The sequence below is a fragment of the Chelonia mydas genome, chromosome 19 (assembly GCF_015237465.2).
Source record: "Chelonia mydas isolate rCheMyd1 chromosome 19, rCheMyd1.pri.v2, whole genome shotgun sequence".
NCBI classification, from domain to species: Eukaryota; Metazoa; Chordata; order Testudines; family Cheloniidae; genus Chelonia; species Chelonia mydas.
This window is the reverse complement of record NC_051259.2, coordinates 11031492-11051136: the sequence shown is the minus strand read 5'-3', so window position 1 is coordinate 11051136 and position 19645 is coordinate 11031492. Positions and strand designations below refer to the sequence as shown.

General features: G+C 50.6%; 2 protein-coding genes across 2 annotated transcripts; both read left to right on the top strand.

Moving 5' to 3' along the window:
• Positions 1–1440: 1440 nt before the first annotated feature.
• On the top strand, positions 1441–3653 carry LOC102935471 (heat shock 70 kDa protein 1A). The gene is given in 2 exon segments (XM_027827218.3): positions 1441–3574; positions 3577–3653. Coding segments are annotated over 2 exon segments (1836 nt in total). The 5' UTR covers positions 1441–1815.
• A 9247-nt stretch (positions 3654–12900) lies between these two features.
• Positions 12901–17844, top strand: IFI6 (interferon alpha inducible protein 6). Its single transcript, XM_007064866.4, has 5 exons — positions 12901–13091; positions 14307–14413; positions 15646–15708; positions 16076–16237; positions 17589–17844. The coding sequence occupies exons 2-5, from the start codon at positions 14341–14343 to the stop codon at positions 17693–17695; spliced, it is 405 nt and encodes a 134-aa protein (XP_007064928.2). The 5' UTR covers positions 12901–13091; positions 14307–14340; the 3' UTR covers positions 17696–17844.
• The last annotated feature ends 1801 nt before the right edge of the window (positions 17845–19645 follow it).

The window sequence follows — 19645 nt, the reverse complement described above, 5'->3', positions numbered from 1 at the left end:
GATGCAAGGAATAAAGGACTTGACTAGAAAAGCTGCATGGCAGTACAGAATGAAGTCTGCCAAACCTCATGACCTGGCTGAGGAAACGGGTGTCCTGTTCTTTGCCGTGCTCTTTGTCACAGCTGCTATAATCACTAAAGAAAAATGTTTGATCAGCTGAATGGCAGTGTTCACAAAGGTGCCATGCTGCTGCTGCTGCAGGAAATTCAATAAGAAGCATTCAAAAGTGCCTTCGCTTCACGGGTCTCCCAGTGCAACTCCACAAGTAGAATATTCAGGCTTGTTTATTATCTTGCAAAACCTGGTAGGCTTCTTTCAGATCTCCCCAGGGTGGCCAGCATGCAGCAGTGGATGGCTTGGCTGTTGGATGAAAGAACTGTTTGGTCCTTATCGGAGCCAAAATTGCTGAGTGGATGGCTCAAATGACGTATGAAAAATGTTGTTATAGTGGAGCTCCCCCCAAGCTCACCTGAAACTGGATTGGAACCAATATCAACCTAAAAGTGAAAGGCTCTGTAATTCATTTCCCTCAACCGCCCACAAGCCAGCCAGCCTTCCTAAACTGGGGCCAGATTGGAACTGGTGCTGTAATAACCCTCTGTCCCATTCCATAGAGTCTGTTTTTGGAAGTTTATGACCAACAGCTTGAAGAGTAAATTGTTTGGAGGTTTGGGGAGTACAAGAAGCTGCCAAAGAAAGCTTGAGTCAGCTTCTGTTCCCTTTCACATTGTAGGTTTTTCAATAGCCCGTCAGTTGCTTCTGTAAGTTTTATGAACAGATATTTCCAGTTTCTGACTCTCCTTGTGTCCAGTGCTTTGTGAATAAATAACTTGCTTTTTGCAAGTCATAAAAAATGTTTCCCAGAGATCATCATTCAGTGCTGAAATGCAGCCACCTCTGGGCTGAAGTGTGGTAGCTGTTAATCACACAGCAAAGCTGCACAAAGATCACTCACCCAGCAAAAGCGCAGCTGCCTTTGGGGTGGGGCATGGCATGGTGTGCAACCGTTTAGTGCAAGGAGAAAACCCAATCCAGTTGAAATCTAGGGAGAAAGAATGGAGTTAGCTGGCTTCGGCTAGACATGTTAGCAAACTCCATCATCCTAATACTCTGACCTCCAGACTGGAATGTGTCTGGCTGAAAAGATCCCATGGCATTTCCCCCAAGAGTATGAGTATTAAAACCCTAGATCACGTCTTTCAAAAGTGACTAGTGAGGTGCACAACTTGAGGAACCTTAAAGGGGCCTGGTTTTCAGAAAGTGCTGAGCCACTTGCTTATGATGCTTTGATCTACACGTTCCAATCTGGGGGCTAGTCTGGATTTATTTCTGGAAAGCTGGTCTTGTTAAGGAATTGAGTTAGGGTTTAGGGACTTGAGCAACCCACTTTCCCACCTCATCATGATCATATGCCAACCCCCGTGATGGGACGGTTGTTAAGATAATCAAGAGAACACTCCATGGTAAGTAAAGTGGACATAGTTTCTGCTGTTATTGGCTGAAGGCCTTCAACTGTATTGTGACATGTCTGTTGTGAGGTCATCAAGGCGTATGCAGGGGCTGCAGACTGCATTGATCAAGAGAGGCAGCAGGAGGAAGAGCTGCCACTCCCAGCACAGCTGAGTGGGAGGGGACCCAGGGAATGGGGTACCACCAGCCCTGCTGAGGAGAACCTGATGCACTCGCCCTGAGGTTACTCGCCCTGTTGAGGGAAACCTGAATCAAAGAAGGGCTTACCACCAGCTCTGCTGAGGGGAATTTTATGAGAGGTTACCAGCCTATGAAGAGAATCCCTCTTGGGCAGAGTGTAACGTCATGGAGAAGAATTCACCCAAGCCTGCACTGAAACACCCAGCAATTGGTATTGACTTGGGCACCACTAAATCCTGCGTAGGCCTCTTCCGAGACGGCAAGGTGGAAATAATTGGCAACAACCAGGGCGTCCGCACCACGCCCAGCTGTGTTGCCTTCACTGAGACAGGGAGGTTGATAGGGGATGAGGCAAAGAACCAGGCAGCCCTCAACTCTCCTAACATCATATTCAGTGCCAAGCGCTTGATTGGCCGAACATCTGAGGACCCTGTTGTGCAGGCAGATGCGGAGTTCTGGCCCTTCCAGATAGTGAAAGCTGAAGGGAAGCCCCAGGTGCAGGTGTCATACAAGGGAAAGGAGAAGGTTTTCTACCCAGAGGAGATTTCTGCTATGGTGCTGGGTAACTTGAAGGAGATGGCTGAGGACTACCTGGGCCATCCCATCACCCATGCCATTGTTACTGTACCAGCCCACTTCAATGACTCCCAGCGCCAGGCCACCAAAGATGCTGGGGCGATCGCTGGCCTCAATGTGCTGAGGATCCTCAGTGAGACTACAGCCGCCGCCCTCGCCTACAGCCTAGACAACCCTAGCAATGGAGAACACAACGTGCTTATCTTTGATCTGGGTGGAGGAACCTTCAATGTCTCCGTCCTCACCATTGACGGGGGCATCCTCGAGGTGAAGGCCACCTCTGGGGACACCCATCTGGGAGGGGATGATTTTGACAACTGCCTGGTGAGCTTCTTCATAGACGAATTCCTAAAGAAACATCAGGAGAACATCAGCAAGGACAAAAAGGCCGTGTGGAGGCTCAGGAGGGCCTGTGAGGCAGCCAAGCGCACCCTGTCCTCCAACATCAAAGCCAGTATCGACTTGTACTGCCTGTACAAAGGGATCGATTTCCACGCAGACATCACCCGGGCCCAGTTCGAGGAGCTGTGTGCCGACCTCTTCCGAGGGACCCTGAAGCCCGTGGAGAGGGCGCTGCAGGATGCAAAGCTGAGCCAGGCCCAGATCCATGATGTAGTTCTGGTGGGCGCCTCCACCCGCATCCCCAAGATCCAGGAGCTGCTGCAGGATTTCTTTGGCGGCCGGCAGCTGAACAAAAGCCTGAACCCGGATGAAGCTGTTGCCTATGGGGCCGCTGTTCAAGCCGCCATCCTGATCGGAGAGAGGTCAGAGGTCACAAGGGGCCTGCTTGCCCTGGATGTGGTGTCCATGTCTCTGGGAATTGAGACAGACGCAGGGAAGATGCACACCCTGATCAGACGCAACACTGCCATCCCCACGGTGGTAACTCGGACCTTCACCACCTTCGATGACCATCAGCCTGACCTGCTCATCCGTGCCTATGAAGGGGAGAGAGCTACTGCCAAGGAGAACCACCTGCTTGGCCATTTCCTTTTGAATGGCATTTCCCCCGCTCCCCGTGGCATGGTCTTGGTGGAGGCGACCTTCTATATTAACGCAGATGGTATCCTGACTGTGTTTGCCCTGGACAAAGTCGCCGGCAATGCCAACCCCATTGCTGTGAATGCCAACAAGGGGCGACTGAGCAGAGAGGAGATACAGAAGTTAGCGGCGGAGGCTGAGAAATACCAAGCTGAGGACAGGGCACAGAAATGGAAATTGGCCACCAAGAACTACCTTCAGTCCTGCGCTTTCAGTGTGAAGCGGACCTCGGAAGATATCCTTAACTACTTCACCTTGCAGGCGAAGAAGAAGGTGATGGAGAAATGTCAGCTGGCCTTCTCCTGGCTGAGTCCAACTGGATGGTTGAAGAGGAGGAGGTCAGGCCCTATGAAAATGGTCTCGGGGAACTCCCTCCCAGGACTTAAACGCCTAAGTAACAGCACCACGGGCATCAACAGAACAAAACCAAGCAAGTTCGTGGTCACCACTTGCAGCTGGACTTTCCAGTTTACCCAAACTACCACCGTGATCTACCCATAGGAAGTCCTAGCAGGGACCAAGGAAGCTAGGCTTGCTGGTTGCTGTTGATTTACCTGGATTTACCATCTGATATAGCCAATTCATAAATGGGACCCTTTCATGAATTACAACCATCGGCCTCAATAAATTCTGCCTCTCATACATGTCTATACAGGTGCATTTACTAATTATTGGGCAAATAGCATGCTCCACGGACTGTATGCCACAGATGTATTTGGGCTGCGATGTTTAAAGGAACCTAAGAGAGTTAGGTGCCAAATCCCATTGAACTTCACTGGGAGTTGGGCACTTAACTTCCTTAAACTCCTTCCAAAATACTAGCCTTGGCGTCACAGTCTGTCAATTGTACAGGGACTTTTGAACAGGTTTGTGTGTTTAATGTAGAACCTATAGAAAATGTCTCATTTCCAAAGGATAACCTAGACATTTCCAAATTTTAGGGAGAGATTCTAGTCTGTTATGCTAGGGTAAATCTGAAGTGACTCCATTGAAGCTACCTGAGTAAGGAACAGATTCTGATCTCAGTTACACTGGGGTAAATCTGAAGTAACTCCAGTTAAGTCAAAATAGTTAGGTACAGATTCTGATCTGCTACCCAGATGTAAATCTGTATTGACTCTGGAGATACATGTCTTTTCAGATATATCCCCTTTTAGTTGTCTCCTCTGTAATCTAAACAGCCTATATCTCTTATAAACCGATTGAGTCTGTCATAGAATCATAGAATATCAGGGTTGGAAGGGACCTCAGGAGGTCATCTAGTCCAACCCCCTGCTCAAAGCAGGACCAATCCCCAATCAAATCATCCCAGCCAGGGCTTTGTCAAACCTGACCTTAAAAACTTCCGAGGAAGGAGATTCTACCACCTCCCTAGGTAACGCATTCCAGTGTTTCACCACCCTCCTAGTGAAAAAGTTTTTCCTAATATCCAACCTAAACCTCCCCCACTGCAACTTGAGACCATTACTCCTTGTTCTGTCCTCTTCTACCACTGAGAATAGTCTAGAACCATCCTCTCTGGAACCACCTCTCAGGTAGTTGAAAGCAGCTATCAAATCCCCCTCATTCTTCTCTTCTGCAGACTAAACAATCCCAGTTCCCTCAGCCTCTCCTCATAAGTCATGTGTTCCAGACCCCTAATCATTTTTGTTGCCCTTCGCTGGACTCTCTCCAATTTATCCACATCCTTCTTGTAGTGTGGGGCCCAAAACTGGACACACTACTCCAGATGAGGCCTCACCAATGTCGAATAGAGGGGAACGATCACGTCCCTCGATCTGCTCGCTATGCCCCTACTTATACATCCCAAAATACCATTGGCCTTCTTGGCAACAAGGGCACACTGCTGACTCATATCCAGCTTCTCGTCCACTGTAACCCCTAGGTCCTTTTCCGCAGAACTGCTGCCTAGCCATTCGGTCCCTAGTCTGTAGCTGTGCATTGGGTTCTTCCGTCCTAAGTGCAGGACCCTGCACTTATCCTTATTGAAGCTCATCAGGTTTCTTTCCAATCCTCCAATTTGTCTAGGTCCCTCTGTATCCTATCCCTGCCCTCCAGCGTATCTACCACTCCTCCCAGTTTAGTATCATCCGCAAATTTGCGGAGAGTGCAATCCACACCATCCTCCAGATCATTTATGAAGATATTGAACAAAACCGGCCCCAGGACCGACCCCTGGGGCACTCCACTTGACACCGGCTGCCAACTAGACATGGAGCCATTGATCACTACCCGTTGAGCCCGACAATCTAGCCAACTTTCTACCCACCTTATAGTGCATTCATCCAGCCCATACTTCTTTAACTTGCTGACAAGAATACTGTGGGAGACCGTGTAAAAAGCTTTGGTAAAGTCAAGAAACAATACATCCACTGCTTTCCCTTCATCCACAGAATCAGTAATCTCATCATAGAAGGCGATTAGATTAGTCAGGCATGACCTACCCTTGGTGAATCCATGCTGACTGTTCCTGATCACTTTCCTCCCATGTAAGTGCTTCAGGATTGATTCCTTGAGGACTTGCTCCATGATTTTTCCGGGGACTGAGGTGAGGCTGACTGGCCTGTAGTTCCCAGGATCCTCCTTCTTCCCTTTTTTAAAGATTGGCACTACATTAGCCTTTTTCCAGTCATCTGGGACTTCCCCCGTTCGCCACGAGTTTTCAAAGATAATGGCCAATGGCTCTGCAATCACATCCGCCAATTCCTTTAGCACTCTCGGATGCAACTCGTCCGGCCCCATGGACTTGTGCACGTCCAGCTTTTCTAAATAGTCCCTAACCACCTCTTTCTCCACAGAGGGCTGGCCATCTACTCCCCATGCTGCGATGCCCAGCGCAGCAGTCTGGGAGCTGTCCTTGTTAGTGAAGACAGAGGCAAAAAAAGCATTGAGCACATTAGCTTTTTCCACATCCTCTGTCACTGGGTTGCCTCCCTCATTCAGTAAGGGGCCCACACTTTCCTTGGCTTTCTTCTTGTTGCCAACATACCTGAAGAAACCCTTCTTGTTACTCTTGACATCTCTTGCTAGCTGCAGCTCCAGGTGCGATTTGGCCCTCCTGATTTCATTCCTACATGCCCGAGCAATATTTTTATACTCTTCCCTGGTCATATGTCCAACCTTCCACTTCTTGTAAGCTTCTTTTTTATGTTTAAGATCCGCTAGGATTTCACCGTTAAGCCAAGCTGGTCGCCTGCCATATTTACTATTCTTTCGACTCATCGGTATGGTTTGTCCCTGTAACCTCAACAGGGATTCCTTGAAATACAGCCAGCTCTCCTGGACTCCTTTCCCCTTCATGTTAGTCCCCCAGGGGATCGTACCCATCCGCTCCCTGAGGGAGTCAAAGTCTGCTTTCCTGAAGTCCAGAGTCCGTATCCTGCTGCTTACCTTTCTTCCCTGTGTCAGGATCCTGAACTCAACCAACTCATGGTCACTGCCTCCCAGATTCCCGTCTACTTTTGCTTCCCCCACTAATTCTTCCCTGTTTGTGAGCAGCAGGTCAAGAAAAGCTCCCCCCCAGTTGGCTCGTCTAGCACTTGCACCAGGAAATTGTCCCCTGCGCTTTCCAAAAACTTCCTGGATTGTCTATGCACCGCTGTATTGCTCTCCCAGCAAATATCAGGAAAATTAAAGTCACCCATGAGAACCAGGGCGTGCGATCTAGTAGCTTCTGTGAGTTGCCGGAAGAAAGCCTCGTCCACCTCATCCCCCTGGTCCGGTGGTCTATAGCAGACTCCCACCACTACATCACTCTTGTTGCTCACACTTCTAAACTTAATCCAGAGACACTCAGGTTTTTCTGCAGTTTCGTACCGGAGCTCTGAGCAGTCATACTGCTCCCTTACATACAGTGCTACTCCCCCACCTTTTCTGCCCTGCCTGTCCTTCCTGAACAGTTTATAACCATCCATGACTATACTCCAGTCATGTGAGTTATCCCACCAAGTCTCTGTTATTCCAATCACATCATAATTCCTTGACATCACCAGGACCTCCAGTTCTCCCTGCTTGTTTCCAAGGCTTTGTGCATTCGTATATAAGCACTTGATATAACCTGCTGATCGCCCCTCATTCTCAGTATGAGGCAGGAGCCCTCCCCTCACAGACGTTGCTGCCTGTGCTTCCTCCTGGTATCCCGTTTTCCCACTTACCTCAGGGCTTTGGTCTCCTTCCCCCTGTGAACCTAGTTTAAAGCCCTCCTCACTAGGTTAGCCAGCCTGCTCGCAAAGATGCTCTTCCCTCTCTTCGTAAGATGGAGCCCATCTCTGCCCAGCACTCCTCCTTCATGGAACACCATCCCATGGTCAAAGAATCCAAAGCCTTCTCTCCGACACCACCTGCGTAGCCATTCGTTGACTTCCACGATTCGACGGTCCCTGCCCTGGCCTTTTCCTTCCACGGGGAGGATGGACGAGAACACCACTTGCACCTCAAACTCCTTTATCCTTCTTCCCAGAGCCACGCAGGCCTCCAAAACAATTGCTTAGCTACTTACCTTTGGATCCCTTCAGTTTCTACCATAATATGCCCAAATTACTAGGTCTGGGGAAAATGTTTGTTATGAAAAAGGAAAAACCCCACAAAACTTGTGAACTCACCCGTATGTTCTGTGACAAATACAAAACTCATACCTTCAAAGAAAGGCTGAGATTCATGATCCTCTAAAAGCCAAAATAGTTTTTTAGTGACGGCAGCCAAGGGAATAAAAGACCTGGAAATCTGGGTTCCCAAGATACTTTGCAAATACAGCCTGCACTCTGCATTATTCCTGCAGAGCCATCATTGCTCTCTGTAGAACATGAATTCAAGCTAGCATCCTGCTGTGAATGAGGAAAGAGCTCATTTCAGAATCATCACAGCAAATGGTAAAATAACGTAAAGCGGTCTAACAGAGCATGAAACAAGGCAAGGAAATACTATGCTGCCCTCTGCTGGGTGGAATCCTAATCCCGAAAGATGATCCATCTCTCAAGTGGTGAAGGCCTGTTCTTTAAAGGAGGAAGATGGGCTGAGGCATGACTCTCATGCTTTCCAGCGCGGGGACTAGGACCCTGGTGTCGTCAGCTCTAAATGACAGCCCTCTACTGCTTGAGCTACACGAAAATTCTTACAGCTGGTGAAGAGAGAAGGTCACATAGGCCTTGTCAATGTACAAGGTGTACTATACCAGGACAGTTAAAATGATACAATCCCTGCTCACCTCCAGTGTGGATGCAGTTATACCAGCATAAAGGTGTCTTATACTAGTAGAGCTTATTCGTGCTTGGAAAGAGGAATACTGTTCTGGTAGAAATACACTTATACCCGCTTCTACACTAGAGGTTGTACTGATAGAACGATCAGTTAAAAAGCATACCTCAAACCAGCCAAGTACAAAAACTGTTTTAGACCTAGTCTCTCTTGGGGCCATTTGGTCTGGTGTCCAGGAGGACACAGGACAGGTTATGGACTAACCCACAGATGAGAGCTAGTTCAGGTTCTTGATGGAGGGGCTGGGATACCTCCATCCAGAGATTAATGCTAGAAGAAAGTTAAGTCTTTCTCCATGAAGAAGAGAAAAGGACTCAGCTGTCACAGTCCCCAAGATAACTGCACCTGTGACTGGAACAGAGCAAATAACTGAGTTGTTTTAGTTTGGGGTTTGAAACAAAAAATCCAGGTGGAAAAAATATTTTTGGTTTGCTTTGAACCTTTTTCATTTAGGGTGTTTTTCACCCTTTTAAAAAATTTCTTTAATTCAGCCCCTGCAGTCCCGTTCTCTCAGAGGCAGTGACAAGGTCAGCCAGAGACCAGCCAGTTCTAGAACAAAGTACTGTTTATTCAGAAGCATTTCAGAGAAAGGAGATGATGATTTCAGAGAAAACATACCAGGAAAGCAAGCATTTATTTGCAGGTCTAGCTTACCAGGCAGTGGCACACCTTCCCCATGGAGATTAAAATACTTCAGACCCTTTCTGCTGGGTCTGTCTCTCTTGATCACAGTTTCATGTTGGTCCTTAGCTCAGATCTGAGAGTGCCCCCTCTGTCTGCGTCAGGGTGATTGTTTTATACCATTTTCAGTTCTTTGTTTGCTAGGCCGCATGAGCGAGGTCAAAACAGTCTATGCAACTTCCCCAGGACCAAACTTCTCCAGACTTGTAACCTGCTTTAGGGGCTGGCATTATTCTTCCCCGGCCCCCCAGGGAAACCTTGTAACTCCCCCATTGAATCAGGAATCTAATCACTAGCTGTCATAAATATAAAGGGAAGGGTAATCACCTTTCTATATACAGTAGCTATAAAATCCGTCCTGGCCAGAGACAAAATCCTCTTACCTGTAAAGGGTTAAGAATCTCAAGTAACCAGGCTGGCACCTGTCCAAAATGACCAATAAGGGGGAGTGGGGGGAGAAAGGCTTTGTCTGTCTGTGTGATGCCTCTCCCGGGGACAGATCAAGAAAGCAAGCAATCCAACTGCTATAGAGTTAGTAAGTAATCTAGCTAGAAAATGCGTTAGATTTTCTTTTGTTTTTGGCTTATGAAATTCGCTCTGCTGGAGGGAATGTGTATCTCTGTTTTTGTGTCCTTTTGTAACTTAAGGTTTTGCCTAGAGGGATTCTCTATGTTTTGAATCTGACTGCCTGTGAGATTATCTCCCCTTCTAATCTTACAGAGTTGTTTTTATCTTTTTTTGTTCTTTTAATAAAGTTCTGTTTTTTAAGAATCTGATTGGGTTTTTAGGGTCCTAAAAACCCAAGGCTGGTCTGTGCTCATCTTGTTTATTCTCAAGCCTCCCCAGGAAAGGGGGTGTAAGGCTTAGGGGGATATTTTGGGGGAAGACGTCTCCAAGTGGTCTCTTCCCTGATTCTTTGTTAAATCGCTTGGTGGTGGCAGCATACTGAATCCCAGATACGAGGAATTTTGTGTCTTGGGGAAGTTTTAACCTAAACTGGTAGAAATAAGCTTAGGGAGTCTTTCATGCAGGTCCCCACATCTGTACCCCAGAGTTCAGAGTGGGCAAGGAACCTTGACACTAGGCAATAAATATACCTGTAACATCAAGTTGATGCAATAGATTTTGATGGTTCCATGTGTCCATTGTATCTGTCACATCAGGTCATGAGTGCTCACAAGCACGACATGTCCTTCCCAGACCAGCTGAATCTGGACCAGTCTGTCTGTCTGGTTTGGAGTTATCTTGGGATGGTTGTGTGGAGCCCACCATGTGCCTCCATGTCTCCTGCTCTTACAGTCCACAGATGCAATGAAGCCAGGTGGAAAAGAGCTGGGATCCAGGGGCAGGAGAGAATCAGAGACGTGTAGGACTGGAAGGGACATCAATAGGTCATCGAATCCAGTCTCCTGCACTCAAGGAAGCACTACGTAATAACTAGACCATCCCTGACAGGTGTTTGTCTAACCTGTTCTTAAAAACCTCCAATGATGGAGATTCCGCAATCTCCCTAAGCAATTTGTTTCAGGGCTTAACCACCCTGAGAGAGTTTACTGCACAGTACAGCTCTGTCCAGTCTCCAGTCATCGGACAAAAAAGAGGGGTTAGTAGGTTACCGATTGTTGTAATAAACCATAAATCCAGTGACTTTAAATCCATGATTTTTAATGACTAGAGAAGTTATGAGTGGGGGCTTAAATTCATAATGTTGTCCTATGACTGTAGAGGGGTTAACTGGCCACTTCACCTTGAATGGTCCCTTGAAATAGGAGTTAGCTACTTATGCTAAACCATCTGTTCTGCCTTTTATGGAGCTGACACGCCCTGAGTACCTTTCCCAGAGTTCTGAATAAGCTCAAAAGCTGGTCTCTCTCATCAACAGACAGCCAGGTCCAATAAAAGATTCCCCCCCGCCACCCGCCACCCACCTTGTCTTTCTTCTCCAGCTCAGCAGTGGACAAAAGGCACCTGGGTCAATACTGTCATCTGATGCCCGAGGAAAAGAAAAGCCATTAGTTAAAGTGACCCTGCAGACAATGTTCCCTCTAATTTTTCCCATCCGTGTGTGGAATGAATGCTGTTATGTGCACCAACATGGAGGTGATTTGTGGTGGGGGTGGGGCCGAGGAGTTTGGGCTGGGGTGCAGAGGGCGAGGGCTCCGGCTGGGGGTGCGGGCTCTGGGGTGGGGCCAGGGATAAGGGGTTTGGGGTGCAGGCTGCTCGGGGCTGCGGCGGGGAGAGAGGACTCCCCCCAGCTCTCTCCCTAGCTGCAGCAGCCCCAGGGCTGGGGGAGTTCTCTCTCCCCCCCCCCAGCCACAGCCCCAGGGTTGGGGAGCTGGAGGCATCTGGCCCTGCTGTAGTCTCAGGGTTGTGTGGGGAGAGACACCTGGCCCCCTGCAGCCCTGGGGTTTGTGGGGGGACAGACTTCTGGGCCCGCCGCAGCCCCGGGGCTGGAGCCTGGGGAGAGACATCGGGCCCCGCTGCAGCCCCGGGGCCGGGGGACAGACATCTGGCCCCGCTGCATCCCCAGGGCTTGTGGGGGGGAGAGACATCGGGCCCCGCTGCAGCCCCAGGGCTGGGGCCGGGGGGGAGACATCGGGCCCCCCTGTAGCCCCGGGGCCGGGGGAGAGACATCTGGCCCTGCTGCAGCCCCATGGCTGGGGCTGGGGGAGAGACATCGGGCCCCACTGCAGCCCCGGGGCCGGGGGAGAGACATCTGGCCCCGCTGCAGCCCCAGGGCTGGGGCCGGGGGAGAGACATCTGGCCCCGCTGCAGCCCCGGGGCTTGTGGGGGACAGACATCAAGCCTCGCTGCAGCCCCGGGGCAGGGGTCGGGGCCGGGGCCGGGGCCGAGGCGTCTCTCCCCTCCGCGCCACTGCCCTGGGTCTGGAGGAGCCGCCGGCGCTCGGCACGCCCCGAGCTCCTCCCTTCACCCCGGGCCCTGAGCGCAGCGGGCAGGGCTGGGCAGGCGCACGCCGTAGAGGGACCGTAGCCTGCAGAGACACCGCGACAGGCTGACTGTGCATCATCCCAGCGACGCCATATCACGCGGATGCTGGTTTAGGGTGACCAGATGTCCCGATTTTATAGGGACAGTCCCGATTTTTGGGTCTTTTTCTTATATAGGCTCCTATTACCCCCCACCCCGTCCCGATTTTGTCTGGTCACCCTACGCTGTTTACAAGTATTACAATGATTCCCCCCCCCCCCCAACTGCAGGTCCCCCCAGAAGTTTGTCTGCAGAGACAGCCAAATGCTGCTGCTGGTTTGGAGAAGGGACGCTCCCAGCTGCCAGCACTGGGGCTGGAGGGGCAGCTCCCACTGCTGAGTTGGGAGGCAGCTTTTGCAGCCGTTCGAGTAGCTGTGGCTGGAGCCTCCACCCCAACTGTTGCTAGGGTGTCCAGTTCTGGGGGACGGACGGACTGTCATGCACTGATGTGCGAGGGTAAAAGTTTGCAGGATCAGGTGCGAAAGGGGGAAGTGGAAGCTGCCAGGTCCAAAGAGAACAAACTGGAAGTAAAGGGGGTAGGGGGGAGATGTTCTCGCCCGGTGCTAGTCACCGTGGCTTGTACCATAGGAGGTGAAATGTTTGTAAGTAGACGTGTGCTTTTTAAATGCGTGAGGTCCCTTTAAGCTTAAGTTTCAGTTTCCTAGACTCATTTCTGTGTTTCTAGCAGAGCCTGTCGATGAGAGAAATGAAACTAGGAGAAATGAGACAGCCCCAGGGGAAGAGCAGGTGAATTGCACAGGGGACCATCCCAGCTTGGGTGGAGCAAAGGAATAGGGATAAAAAGGGGCAGCTGGCTGGCTTGTGTCCTGTAGCAGCTCTGCCTCCTGATCTGCAGGGAGGTGGTGGCTTGTCCTCGGCTCTACTGGGTACAGCTGTGCAAGGTAAGAAGGAGGCGCAAGCTCTCTGCTCAGTAACGGGGTAAATGCAAGGTAATCGCATTGAGCTGGAGAGAGAGACTGTGGACTGAGCAGAGAATTTAGGATTTTAAACTCGTAGAAGTGACATTTGGGGTTGGGAAGGAATTTTCCCCTGGGGCAGGTTGGCAGAGACCTGGGGTTTTGTTTTTGTTTATTGTTTTGCCTTCCTCTGCAGCATGGGGCATGGGTCACTTGCCGGTTCAAACTTGAATAAATGGTGGATTCTCTGAAACTTGAAGTTTTTAAATCATGATTTGAGAAATTCCATAGCACAGCCAGAGGTTGGGGGATATGGTCCATTAAAGGGGTGGGTGGGTGAGGTTCTGTCATCTGCAATGTGCTGGAGGTCAGACTAGATCAGTGGTTCTCAGCCGGGGCATGGGTGCCCCTGGGGTACTCAAGAGGTATTCCAGGGGGCACTCAATCATCTCGATCAATGTTTCTCAACTGGGGGAGATGCAGCCCCCAAGGGGGGTCACGGGACAGGTTTAGGGGAGTTGCAAGTGCAGGGCTGGCATTAGGGGGTGACAAGCAGGGCAGTTGCCCCTCATTCCATGCCACAGGGGACCCCGTGAAGCTAAGTTACATGCTTCAGCCCTGCTGCCTGGGGCTCAGGCTTCAGACAAGACTCACGTGTGACAAACAGCATCACACTGAAATCTACATACAATATTTGTATTCCGATCGATTTATTTTATAATTATATGGTAAAAATGAAAGTCAGCAATTTGTCAGTAACAGAGTGGCTGTGACTCTTCTGTATTTTTATGTCTGATTTTATAAGCAAGTAGTTTTTAAGTGAGGTGAAACCTGGGGTACGCAAGACAAATCAGCCTCCTGAAAGGGGTACAGGAGTCTGGAAAGGTTGAGACCCACTGGACTAGCTGATCATGATGGTCCCTTCTGACCTTAAAGACTATGAGACATGAGCCTGGCTCATAACGCCCAGCCCCAAATCCTGGGGAATGGACAGCTTGTTCTTCCAGTGTGTTTGTGGTATCTTCTGTGGAATACCCTTCTGAGAGGTGAGGGGCTGGGGACCCTTTGGGGAAGGTTAGAGTTTACCTGTCATCTCCAGCAGAGGGCAATGGTGCGCGCACACTCCTCCCTCTCCCAATTGACCTGCAGGCAGTGGAATGGTAGCAGGGCAGAGGGATGGTGTCACTTTTATACCTGCAGGTGCCTACCAGGAAGAAAACCCCACTCGGGTGCCATGTGGCGGCAATCCCAGCTTCTCTTCCTGGTGTGTCTGATTCTGTCCAGTGGCTCTGCTGACAAGTTTATAGGTATATTTATTTTTGCTTATTTCCATTGCCCCCCCAAATCAAAATCCGCTTTGCCCCCGATTTCCATTGCCCCCCCCAAATCAAAATCCGTGCTGGGGCCAGGCACTACGTCGACAGACAGCGGTGGTGACTGCACGCATCTGCTTTCTCCTTGCCATGGGCGGCAGAGGAAGTTTGCAATTTGTTGCAATCTGCCATTCCCTACCCTAGAAGTGAGTCCCCATGGCCTGGGCAGGCCTTGCTGTCTTCCCTGCAGACCTCTAAACTCCCATGTGTGCACGATGGATGCTTGTGTGCTAGCCGCTATCATCGCTATAGCTTCATAGGCTTGCATGATGTCTTATACGTGGCCTAGTAGCACTAAGGTTTCTAGTTAAGGCTTCTCTTCTCAGGAGCTCCCAGCTTCCTCAGACTTTCCAGTTCTGGCCTCTGCCCAAACATTTGGTTGGTTGGTTTTTTAAATGGTTTTTCTTTGGTGACGAATCACAGCTCAACTCCTTCTGAGCCCAAGAAGAGGGGTGGAGAAAATACTCTTGTGACCTTTCTGTAGAGCAGTGCCATACGTGAAACCCAGGGCATAAAATGCTGAACTCTGGGACCTGATCCTGCCAGTGGATTCCTGCACCCACACGGATCTGAGCGCTGGGTCGGGCCCTGGGGGTGGAACTAGCCCTCGCTTAGATGCACCTTTGGGAGTTCCAGAGAAACCTGGCTTTGATTGGACCAGTGTGGCAAGTACAGAAACCTCAGCAGAGGGAATTGGCGCAAAGATAAGATTGGGAGGGGGCGGGGGGGAGTCGTACGCTACTGTGTTATTTGTGGTATTAAAGGCTGTGTTGTGATAAATACACACAAGAGTTACAGGATCTGAGCCCACCTTTAACTGTAGCCTTTTCTGGCTGGAAGGCCCGATGGGTCAGCACTCAGACCACTGCTTCATCCAGGAAAACACAGAGACAAGGCCCCTGCCTCTTATAGTTTATAATCTAAGGCACTACCCTCTGCTCCCAGAGAAGTCACTGGGGGCTCTGCTTGAATGTCCGCGTTCCCGTGTATGGATCCAACTGGAGGACTGTGGCCTAAACAAGCCCCTCTCCCCCTGCCAGAATCCCTTCTTATTTTGGATGTGCAAAAATAAGCAAACATTAAAACACAAACGCCCCCCCTCACATGTCCTCTCTAACCCAGAAGTCCCAGTAATGCTCAAACTGTTTCTCTGCCCATCTCTTTAGATGATGAAGAGGAGGATGGCTGCACATTAATAGATGCTCTCCCATACATGGTCGTGGGCGGAGGTGAGTTATTAATGCCCCTCCCCAATGGAGGCCAGGGGCGTGGGAGGGAGGGGGCAGAGGAAAAGGTGCATGACTCTGGAGCAGTCCCATCCATACAGCCCAGGGTAGTAGTAGATGGTTTTGTAGCAGAGTGAGCATGTGTATGTGCTGAGTTTATTAGTTCTCACAGCACAAGGCACGGATGGGAGGGGAGAGCAGCTGAAGTCTAATGCTGCAGACAGTTCTTAACGTGCTCTATGACCCCGTGTAAACCAAACAGGGCCTTCCTCCTCTGTGGTGAACGCCTCACTCGGGCAGGGCGGTTTGGGCTTTGAAAGGGGGCTGAAACAGAAATACCTCTGATCTAATCTGTGTCTCTCTGCTCCAGTTGCTCTGATGTACGGAGGACCAGCCCTGGTGGGTGCATTGGGGTTCCAGGCCACCGGCATAGCAGCCAAGTCCGTGGGTTCCTGGTTGATGAGCTGGTCTGCCATAAGTTCAGGAGGCGGCGTGCCTGCAGGGGGAGTCGTGGCCACGCTCCAGAGCCTCGGTAGGTGGGACGTGCCCTGTCAAGGTTGCTTCCCCACTCTGAACTCTAGGGTACAGATGTGGGGACCTGCATGAAAAACCCCCTAAGCTTATTTTTACCACCTTAGGTTAAAACTTCCCCAAGGTACAAACTATTTTACCTTTTGCCCTTGGACTTTATTGCTGCCACCACCAAGTGTCTAACAAATATAGAACAGGGAAAGAGCCTGCTTGGAAACGTCTTTCCCCCCAAAATCCTCCCAAACCCTACACCCCCTTTCCTGGGGAAGGCTTGATAAAAATCCTCACCAATTTGCATAGGTGAACACAGACCCAAACCCTTGGGTCTTAAGAACAAGGAAAAAGCAATCAGGTTCTTAAAAGAAGACTTTTAATTGAAGAAAAAGTTAAAGAATCACCTCTGTAAAATCAGGATGGTAAATACCTTACAGGGTAATCAGATTCAAAACATAGAGAATTCCTCTAGGTAAAACCTTAAGTTACCAAAAGACACAAAAACAGGAATATCCATTCCATTCAGCACAACTTATTTTATCAGCCATTTAAACAAAACAGAATCTAACGCATATCTAACTAGATTGCTTATTAGCCCTTTACAGGAGTTCTGACCTGCATTCCTACTCTGGTCCCGGCAAAAAGCAATGCACAGACAGAGAGAGCCTTTGTTTCTCCCCCCTCCAGCTTTGAAAGTATCTTGTCTCCTCATCGGTCATTTTGGTCAGGTGCCAGCGAGGTTATCCTAGGTTCTTACCCTTTACAGGTGAAAGGGTTTTTCCTCTGGCCAGGAGGGATTTAAAGGTGGTTAGCCTTCCCTTTATATTTATGACATGCCCTGTGCAAGGAACACTTCAAACCCAGTGTGAGCTTTTAAAGAGCTTATTCCCCTTTCGTTTGCCTCTTTCCCTCTGGATCGCTAGGATGGGGGGTGGTTTGTAAGAAGAGCAGGGGGCTGGGAGTCGTGGCACTTGGGGCGGGGGCTTTTACTACTAGAGGTCCCAACTGAGACCAAACGCCCCTCTTGCTACGTGTGGCACCGGTATAGTGAGAGAACCCCTGCCCCAGGGAGTTACTGTTCTAAATAACCAAGGCAGAGGGTGGGAGGGGAAGCAGAGACAGAGTGGCAGTCACTTGCCCCAGGTCACGTACAGTGGAGCCAGGAACAGAAGCCAGGAGTTGTGACACCCGCTCGTGAAACAGGTGAGGTCAGATTGGGACCCTGTGACTCTCCCTAATATATCGACAGTCCAGGCTGGCTTCTCTCCTGGACAGTGCAGGCATTGGATCTGTTCCCAGTCCACCGCTGGATTGACTGGGGTCTGCGCTGGCTATTCCCTAGCCTTTGTTCTTTCCAGGGGCTAAAGCAGGCAGCATGGCCTGGGGATCGATTGGCTCCAAGATGGGCTACGCTGCCCACCAGAACTTCATCTGTGGCAAGAAACGGAAGTCCAAGAAGCAGTAATCCCCTTTCCCCTCTCGCCGGCTGTCGGGAAAGCTACCGCTGGGCTCTTGATACCGAGCCTGGGCATAGGTGTAGTTTGACTTCTGTATGAAGGTGTTTGATGTAATTCCTTCTGAAATAAATAGGCATGTTTGGCCAGGTCTACACTACCCATTTACTGCGGTATAGCTACTTCGCTCAGGGGTGTGAAAAATCCACACACCTGAGCAACAGAGCTATACCTACCCCAGCCCCTGGGCAATCCGGGTGTGGGCTGCTCGGTGGGGTGCCCAGAGGAGGGGAGATCTGGATGCATAGGGGCTTGTTGGGGGATTCCGGGTGCAGGGGGAATGGGAATAGGAATGGGAATGGGGGGGAGGGATAGCTCAGTGGTTTGAGCATTGCCCTGCTAAACCCAGGGTTGTGAGTTCAATCCTTGAGGGGGCCATTTAGGGATCTGGGGCAAATTTGGGGTTTGGTCCTGCTTTGAGCAGGGGATTGGACTAGATGACCTCCTGAGGTCCCTTCCAACCCTGATATTCTATGACTCTGTGGGGAGGGGGGTTCAGATGAAGGTGGTTGGGGCACAGCAGGGTGAGTCTGGGTGCTGGGGGGGGCATCTGAATGCATGGGGGTTGGGTGGACTGGGGGAGGGCAGCTCCCTGCACAATGACCCTTCCCCACCCTCCCCCATGGAGTGATGGGGGCAGGTAGTGTGGGGTGGGGAAGCAGCTTTGGAGAGTCCCTGAAGAAAGTGCCTGAACAGAGTGTGGCTATGGGGTTTAATCCGTTCTGGGCTGGGGAGTGAGGGACAGGCAGAGGAAAAAATTTAGAAAAACCTTTGCAGACAGGAATCTGGATAGTCATGTTGAACACATGATGTATGTCCATCATTCACCATGCCAGCAGCAGCATGAGTTACAGAGGACGTGCCCATGGCTTCCTGAATTACATGGTTCCTATAGTGCTCTAAACAGTGCATGGAGCTGCTGCCTGGCAATAATAAGGTGTGCTCCAGGCTTCTTCCCCTGGAGTACAGCCAACTTCAGAGCTCCCCCCAGCCCAGCAGCAACCCCCTCTCCCCAGCCCCCTCCCAGCTGGGACTTGCAGCTGAGCACTCGCCTGGTTTGGGAAGCTGCAGCTGCCTGGCTCTAGTCTGCTCACTGAAAAGGACTGGTCACCGCTGTTCTCCCCTTCAGCACAGCCCTGCCCATGTAGGGAAACTGACCAGCACAGGTAAGTGCCCTGTGTAACCCGCTCACGCCCTCCCCCAAGTTCCTCTGTGCCCCACCAAGAGGGTTGGGGGGGAGCAACTCCTCCCCAGGTGCCTTGTGCCCGCGGATCAGTGTCCCTTTCATCACAGGGGCTGGGTATCTAGCTCCTGGCGTCACCTCTCCCTCCCACTGGGAGGAAGTAGGAGGTGAATGCCTCTGCCTCGTGTAGTTTAGGGGGGCAATGCCCCCCATTTACCCCTCTGCACTCTCCACTGATGAGCCTGGGCCCTTACTGAGGGCACCTATGCAGCCCTTAAGGTGATTCAGTTTTTTGTTTGTAGCTACTCCAGGGCAGGATCATTTCCCTGCCTGTCTGTTGCTAGCAGTGGAGTGGCTAATATTCCTTGTTCTCTACACAGCGGTGCCTGTAGTCCCTAGCCACGCACAGGGTCTTACATGAGTCTCAGTGCAAGACCACGTGGACCAACTCCTCATAACTGGAGTGGTGGCCCTTCCGGCCTATGTGAGTGCCTGTTCTCTGGCCTGGCCACTGAACTGTTCATGTCCTGACCCTTCAGCATCCAAAGGGCATGGCTGATCAGGAGCCCAATCCTGCAGACCTCATAGAGCCACACTCCTTCACCCGAGGCATTTCACTGTTGCCAATGAATGCGACAGCAGCCCCCCCCGCCCGCCTTCGCTCTGATGGGAGCACCCACCAGATAAACCCTGCTGATGACTCGCCTTCAGAAACCAG

Coding starts and splice junctions, on each gene's coding strand:
- IFI6 (XM_007064866.4), top strand. CDS start 14,341: ATGTGGCGGCAATCCCAGCTTCTCTTCCTGGTGTGTCTGATTCTGTCC. Junction 14,414..15,645: donor CTCTGCTGACAAGTTTATAG/GTATATTTATTT, acceptor CCATCTCTTTAG/ATGATGAAGAGGAGGATGGC. Junction 16,238..17,588: donor GGCCACGCTCCAGAGCCTCG/GTAGGTGGGACG, acceptor TGTTCTTTCCAG/GGGCTAAAGCAGGCAGCATG.